Genomic DNA, 7,564 nt, shown 5'->3' on the forward strand with positions numbered 1-7,564 from the left:
CGCCGCCGCTGCACCTCTGTGAGTGCTCCGCTCACCTCCGGGAGGAGACACCGCACTGGCCCTCGCCTCAGCCTTAGGGGCTTTGCAGCCCTCCTGGGTCTTCCTGGGCTCCCCCATGTTTTGGGCCTTGCCAGATCTGGTGACCCTCTTTGCCGGTAGCAATGAGCTCCCACCCCTCGCCGGCTTAGACCGAGGGGTGGGAGACGGGGACTCAGCCCCACAGTCCATCCACTACACCCCTCTCTTTCCTGGGTCAGAGAGGGGGGAAATTACTGGGCGAAAAACAACTGGTGACTCTCCTGGAGCAAACAAACCAGCACACCTTCCTCCACAGACTACAGGCTCCTAGTGGTGGCTGTATAAATCTGTATGTAGTGAGCTCCCCCTAGTGGTGGCTGTATAAATCTGTATGTAGTGAACTCTCTCTAGTGGTGGCTGTATAAACCTGTATGTAGTGAGCTCCCCCTAGTGGTGACTGTATAAATCTGTATGTAGTGAGCTCCCCCTAGTGTATCAGGCAAAATTGCTCCTCGATGCCTATAAAGAATTTTGAGCTGTTTAGATGCGACGTTCTTGACTCTGAAGTTTCTTTCCACCTGTGCACAATGCCTAGAGATGAGGACGGTGCTTCCAGTGAACGTGTCCTCATTCCGTGACCTTCAGACCTGGTCCCTGACCTCTCATGATTGCCGCACGGTGCAGGGTCGTTGTGGTGGGACATGCATAATGGCTGCCGGAGGTGCCAGCAGACGGGGGTTTACGGGCTCCAGTCCGGCAGCCATGGATTACAGACCGTGAACCAGGGTCCTGCATGTTGAACAATGGCTGTTGTAATCTGACGACAAGGCGACACTTGGAGATTCACAGTAAAACGGCCAATTAATGTCTAAGACGGTGTTTCCACCTGAGAAGTGACTATGAAAGGAGAATATTTGTAGCCACGTGTGACTAATGGACCAGAAACTAAACATCTGCGTCATCTCTGGCTGCAGTTTACGGGCAACGTCCGACCATTAACATCGCTTCTGCTTGTTCAGTCATCTCCATCGTTCACATGTCCGTCCTCTGTCCTGTGACTTACATGGTGGATGTTGTGTGGGGATGAATCTAACACCCCATAACTATTTGTCCCCCAAACATTCGCAGTCTGGAAGATGACTGTGCCGCTCCATCCTAACCCGAACCTCACACTAATCATACGCATGCAATACCACCGTACACCACAGGATGGCACTCCAGAGTAGTGGGAAGTACCTGCCACCATACCTGAAGTCACCGCCGTGGACATTGTGTGCTGCATGCGATATCACCACAGGATGGCAGTGCAGAGTAGTGGGAAGTACCTGCTATGTTACGTGGGGTCAGCGCCGTGAACACTGTGTGCTGCATGTAATACCACTGTACACCACAGGATGGCAGTGCGGAAGTACCTGCCCTGTTACGTGGGGTCACCGCCGTGGACACTGTGTGCTGCATGTAATACCACTGTACACCACAGGATGGCAGTGCGGAGTAGTGGGAAGTACCTGCCCCGTTATGTGGGGTCACCGCCGTGGACACTGTGTGCTGCATGCAATACCAGCATACACCACAGGATGGCAGTGCAGAGTAGTGGGAAGTACCTGCTATGTTACGTGGGGTCAGCGCCGTGGACACTGTGCAGCATGCAGTACCACCATACACCACAGGATAGCAGTGCAGAGTAGTGGGAAGTACCTGCCCTGTTACGTGGGATCAGCGCCGTGGACACTGTGCAGCATGCAGTACCACCATACACCACAGGATGGCAGTGCAGAGTAGTGGGAAGTACCTGCCCTGTTACATGGGGTCAGCGCCATGGACACTGTGCAGCATGCAATACCACCGTACACCACAGGATGGCAATGCGGAGTAGTGGGAAGTACCTACCCTGTTACGTGGGGTCACCGCCGTGGACACTGTGTGCTGCATGCAATACCAGCATACACCACAGGATGGCAGTGCAGAGTAGTGGGAAGTACCTGCTATGTTACGTGGGGTCACCGCCGTGGACACTGTGTGCTGCATGCGATACCACCGTACACCACAGGATGGCAGTGTGGAGTAGTGGGAAGTACCTGCCCTGTTACGTGGGGTCACCGCCGTGGACACTGTGAGCTGCATGTAATACCACTGTACACCACAGGATGGCAGTGCGGAGTAGTGGGAAGTACCTGCCCCGTTATGTGGGGTCACCGCCGTGGACACTGTGTGCTGCATGCAATACCAGCATACACCACAGGATGGCAGTGCAGAGTACTGGGAAGTACCTGCTATGTTACATGGGGTCAGCGCCGTGGACACTGGGCAGCATGCAGTACCACCATACACCACAGGATGGCAGTGCAGAGTACTGGGAAGTACCTGCCCTGTTACGTGGGGTCAGCGCCGTGGACACTGTGCAGCATGCAGTACCACCATACACCACAGGATGGCAGTGCAGAGTAGTGGGAAGTACCTGCCCTGTTACATGGGGTCAGCGCCGTGGACACTGTGCAGCATGCAATACCACCATACACCACAGGATGGCAATGCGGAGTAGTGGGAAGTACCTACCCTGTTACGTGGGGTCACCGCCGTGGACACTGTGTGCTGCATGCGATACCACCGTACACCACAGGATGGCAGTGTGGAGTAGTGGGAAGTACCTGCCCTGTTACGTGGGGTCACCGCCGTGGACACTGTGAGCTGCATGCATCATGTTGCAGTTTGTGAAGCTTTTGTTTCCTCCATATTTACGAGTTCACTGATTTTACAGGTGGCGCATTCAGAGGGGATGGTAAAGCAAATAGGGGCTTTCTCTGAAGGCATTAATAACCTCACAGTAAGTATCACCTTCCTTCTAACAAATCGGGGAAGCATAAAGTATGGAGGGCACCCCCTATATACAGTGCAGCCGCGTAAGCCCCTCGTGTACATTGCATCTGCACCCCCTATATACGGTGTAAGCCCCTCGTGTATGGTACTTCTGCACCCCCTATATACGGTGTAACCCCCTCGTGTACGGTACATCCGCGCCCCTATATACAGTGTAACCCCCTCGTGTACGGTACATCTGCACCCCCTATATACGGTGTAACCCCCCTCGTGTTTGGTACATCCGCACCCCCTATATACAGTGTAACCCCCCTCGTGTACGATACATCTGCACCCCCTATATACGGTGTAACCCCCTCATGTTTCGTACATCCGCACCCCCTATATACGGTGTAACCCCCTCGTGTACGGTACATCTGCACCCCCTATATACCGTGTAACCCCGTCGTGTACGGTACATCCGCGCCCCTGTATACAGTGTAATCCCCTCGTGTACGGTATATCTGCACCCCCTATATACGGTGTAACCCCCCCCCCCCCGCTCGTGTTTGGTACATCCGCACCCCCTATATACAGTGTGACCCCCCTCGTGTACGGTACATCTGCACCACCTATATACGGTGTAAGCGCCTCGTGTTTGGTACATCCGCAACCCTATATACGGTGTGACCCCCTCGTGTACGGTACATCCGCACCCCCTATATACGGTGTGACCCCCTCGTGTATGGTACATCCGTACCCCCTATATACGGTGTAAGCCCCTCGTGTGTGGTACATCTGCACCCCCTATATACGGTGTAACCCCCTTGTGTTTGGTACATCCGCACCCCCTATATACGGTGTAACCCCCCTTGTGTACAGTACATCTGCACCCCCTATATACGGTGTAACCCCCTCGTGTTTCGTATATCCGCATCCCCTATATACGGTGTAACCCCCTCGTGTTTGGTACATCGCACCCCCTACAGTGCCTACAAGTAGTATTCAACTCCCTGCAGATTTAGCAGGTTTACACATTTGGAATTAACTTGGCATTGTGACATTTGGACTGTAGATCAGCCTGGAAGTGTGAAATGCACTGCAGCAAAAAAGAATGTTATTTCTTTGTTTATTTTTTTTTTAAATTGTGAAAAGTTTTTTCAGAGGGTCATTTATTATTCAACCCCTCAACCCACCAGAATTCTGTTTGGTTCCCCTAAAGTATTAAGAAGTAGTTCAGGCACAAAGAACAATGAGCTTCACATGTTTGGATTAATTATCTCTTTTTCCAGCCTTTTCTGACTATTTAAGACCCTCCCCAAACTTGTGAACAGCACTCATACATGGTCAACATGGGAAAGACAAAGGAGCATTCCAAGGCCATCAGAGACAAGATCGTGGAGGGTCACAAGGCTGGCAAGGGGTACAAAACCCTTTCCAAGGAGTTGGGCCTACCTGTCTCCACTGTTGGGAGCATCATCCGGAAGTGGAAGGCTTATGGAACTACTGTTAGCCTTCCATGGCCTGGACAGCCTTTGAAAGTTTCCTCCCGTGCCGAGGCCAGGCTTGTCCGAAGAGTCAAGGCTAACCCAAGGACAACAAGGAAGGAGCTCCGGGAAGATCTCATGGCAGTGGGGACATTGGTTTCAGTCAATACCATAAGTAATGTACTCCACCGCAATGGTCTCCGTTCCAGACGAGCCCGTAAGGTACCTTTACTTTCAAAGCGTCATGTCAAGGCTCGTCTACAGTTTGCTCATGATCACTTGGAGGACTCTGAGACTGACTGGTTCAAGGTTCTCTGGTCTGATGAGACCAAGATCGAGATCTTTGGTGCCAACCACACACGTGACGTTTGGAGACTGGATGGCACTGCATACGACCCCAAGAATACCATCCCTACAGTCAAGCATGGTGGTGGCAGCATCATGCTGTGGGGCTGTTTCTCAGCCAAGGGGCCTGGCCATCTGGTCCGCATCCATGGGAAGATGGATAGCATGGCCTACCTGGAGATTTTGGCCAAGAACCTCATCTCCTCCATCAAGGATCTTAAGATGGGTCGTCATTTCATCTTCCAACAAGACAACGACCCAAAGCACACAGCCAAGAAAACCAAGGCCTGGTTCAAGAGGCAAAAAATCAAGGTGTTGCAGTGGCCTAGTCAGTCTCCTGACCTTAACCCAATTGAAAACTTGTGGAAGGAGCTCAAGATTAAAGTCCACATGAGACACCCAAAGAACCTAGATAACTTGGAGAAGATCTGCATGGAGGAGTGGGCCAAGATAACTCCAGAGACCTGTGCCGGCCTGATCAGGTCTTATAAAAGACGATTATTAGCTGTAATTGCAAACAAAGGTTATTCCACAAAATATTAAACCTAGGGGTTGAATAATAATTGACCCACACTTTTAAGTTTAAAATTTATAAAAATTTAACTGAGCAACAAAACTTTTTGGTTTGTAAGATTTATGCATCTGTTAATAAATCCTGCTCTTGTTTGAAGGCTCTAACTTATTTGCATCTTATTAAACCTGCTGAATCTGCAGGGGGGTGAATACTACTTGTACATTGTATATACGGTGTGACCCCCTCGTGTTTGGTACATCTGCACCCCCTATATACGGTGTGACCCCCTCGTGTACGGTACATCCGCACCCCCTATATACAGTGTAACCCCCTCGTGTGTGGTACATCTGCACCCCCTATATACGGTGTAACCCCCTCGTGTTTGGTACACCCGCACCCCCTATATACAGTGTAACCCCCCTCGTGTACGATACATCTGCACCCCCTATATACGGTGTAAGCCCCTCGTGTTTGGTACACCTGCACCCCCTATATACGGTGTAATCCCCTCATGTTTTGTACATCCGCACCCCCTATATACGGTGTAACCCCCTCGTGTACGATACATCTGCACCCCCTATATACGGTGTAACCCCTTCATGTTTCGTACATCCGCACCCCCTATATACGGTGTAACCCCCTCATGTTTCGTACATCCGCACCCCCTATATACGGTGTAACCCCCTCGTGTACGGTACTTCTGCACCCCCTATATACAGTGTAACCCCCTCGTGTACGGTACATCCGCACCCCCTATATACGGTGTAACCCCCCTCGTGTATTGTACATCCGCACCCCCTATATACGGTGTAACCCCCCTCGTGTGTGGTACATCCGCACCCCCTATATACGGTGTAACCCCCCTCGTGTGTGGTACATCTGTACCCCCTATATACGGTGTAACCCCCCTCGTGTGTGGTACATCTGTACCCCCTATATACAGTGACCCCCTATATACGGTGCAGCCTCATCTTATACTTGCACCGGGGGAGATGAGTTTAATGTTTGGGTTTTTCGAGTTCATTGGGGGAAACCAAACCTGCGACTGATCTACAACACAACCGGACACCGTTCGGATTAATAATCGTCAGCGCTGATTAATTTACAAGATCTTTTCCACATATTTGGTGAAATCCCGTCGTCTTTTCTGCTACTATAGTTCTCTGCAGATTGTCGGGACCGCCGCCCCGTGTACAGACCCCCACAATAGAAATCACATCAATGGCCACCATTTACAGGGTTAAACCTACCTGCGGCCCCTGGGGCCGGTATGTGGTGTGAGCGGCTCCTCCACATGGGGTTTCTCTTAAGCAGTGGTGTGCAATTTATGGGTCCCCTGTAGAACTACAACTCTCAGCATTTCCTGCACCGCTCTAGTGCATGTCCTGGGATGAGTTGACCCCGGCAGCTTGTTCTCCACCATACTGACTGTTTCCATTTCAGAACATGCTCAGTCAGGACGAAATCCTCAATAACTACAGGTGTCTGTCCAGCTACGATTCCTGGAGATAGCGCCGCCGTGCGGAGCGGGAGCCACGACCGGACTGACGGGGTCCTCAGCAGATTATTTATTTTGTCCCCGTACGACCATGATGAAAATCACTTTTTGGGGGGATTTGACTAACGGGTGTACATTATTATTTTTTAAAAGTTTATAAAAAAATAATATAAAAATATTCCGTGCCGACATGTATAAAACGGGGTAAGGTTTTACTGTGATGTTTTTTATTTAATATTAAAGGGGAAGTTCACTTTTGACAACCAGTGCTAAAGGGCTGAGAATATTCTTGGATGGCTCGTTTTTTCCTTAAGCAATGCCACCTTTATCCTCGGTCCCATTCACTTAGCTGCAATACCAGACTCAGCCTAGCAGAGGCGTTGTTTTAGGAGTAAGTAGCCATGTATATTTTACGTTGATACAACCCCTTTAAAGAGGTGACTACTACTCCCATCCACATCTCGTCCTAGGTCACATATGTTGAGGAGTACGATCTAATAAGCTGTAATTTAAAAATGAACTTCCCCTTTAAGTGGAATATAGTTTGCTCTGTATCTTCAGTGTTATTTCCTTAAAGGGACAGAGTTGTCTTTGCTGCTGTATATTATGAATAACTCTTGTAAAATAACAAAATAAACTCAATGCATGAAGAAGGAAAGAAATGTCAAATTTTTTTTTTCAACAGAAGCTTCTGCAGCAGATACGGATCAGCGAACTCCTCTCTATTCATTATCAGCTGTGGTATAGAGACGCACTACACGTCCCAGCATGCTCTGGAATGCTTAGCATTTTACACATGGGTGTAGGTTTTGTGCCACTTTTTACTCCGGACCAAGTCAGGTTCTGCAGCTTTTACTTTTAGGGAATGTTATCAGAAAATGATCTAGTGCTTAAATCAAATGATAA

The 7,564-nt window shown here is 49.9% G+C and overlaps 1 protein-coding gene across 3 annotated transcripts in view; it reads left to right on the forward strand.

Moving 5' to 3' along the window:
• The window catches only part of PPFIBP2 (PPFIB scaffold protein 2), a 149,511-nt gene extending 141,976 nt beyond the window's left edge, over positions 1-7,535 (forward strand). For 2 of the 3 annotated variants that reach the window (XM_077286656.1, XM_077286658.1), the window contains one exon: positions 7,344-7,535. In XM_077286656.1, the coding sequence (XP_077142771.1) occupies positions 7,344-7,520 (177 nt within the window). In that variant the 3' untranslated portion in view covers positions 7,521-7,535. Of the gene's footprint in view, positions 1-2,776; positions 2,843-6,603; positions 7,312-7,343 lie in introns of those variants that run through there. The other variant, XM_077286655.1, reaches the window with a different exon arrangement.
• The last annotated feature ends 29 nt before the right edge of the window (positions 7,536-7,564 follow it).

The sequence above is a fragment of the Ranitomeya variabilis genome, chromosome 2, assembly GCF_051348905.1.
Source record: "Ranitomeya variabilis isolate aRanVar5 chromosome 2, aRanVar5.hap1, whole genome shotgun sequence".
NCBI classification, from domain to species: Eukaryota; Metazoa; Chordata; class Amphibia; order Anura; family Dendrobatidae; genus Ranitomeya; species Ranitomeya variabilis.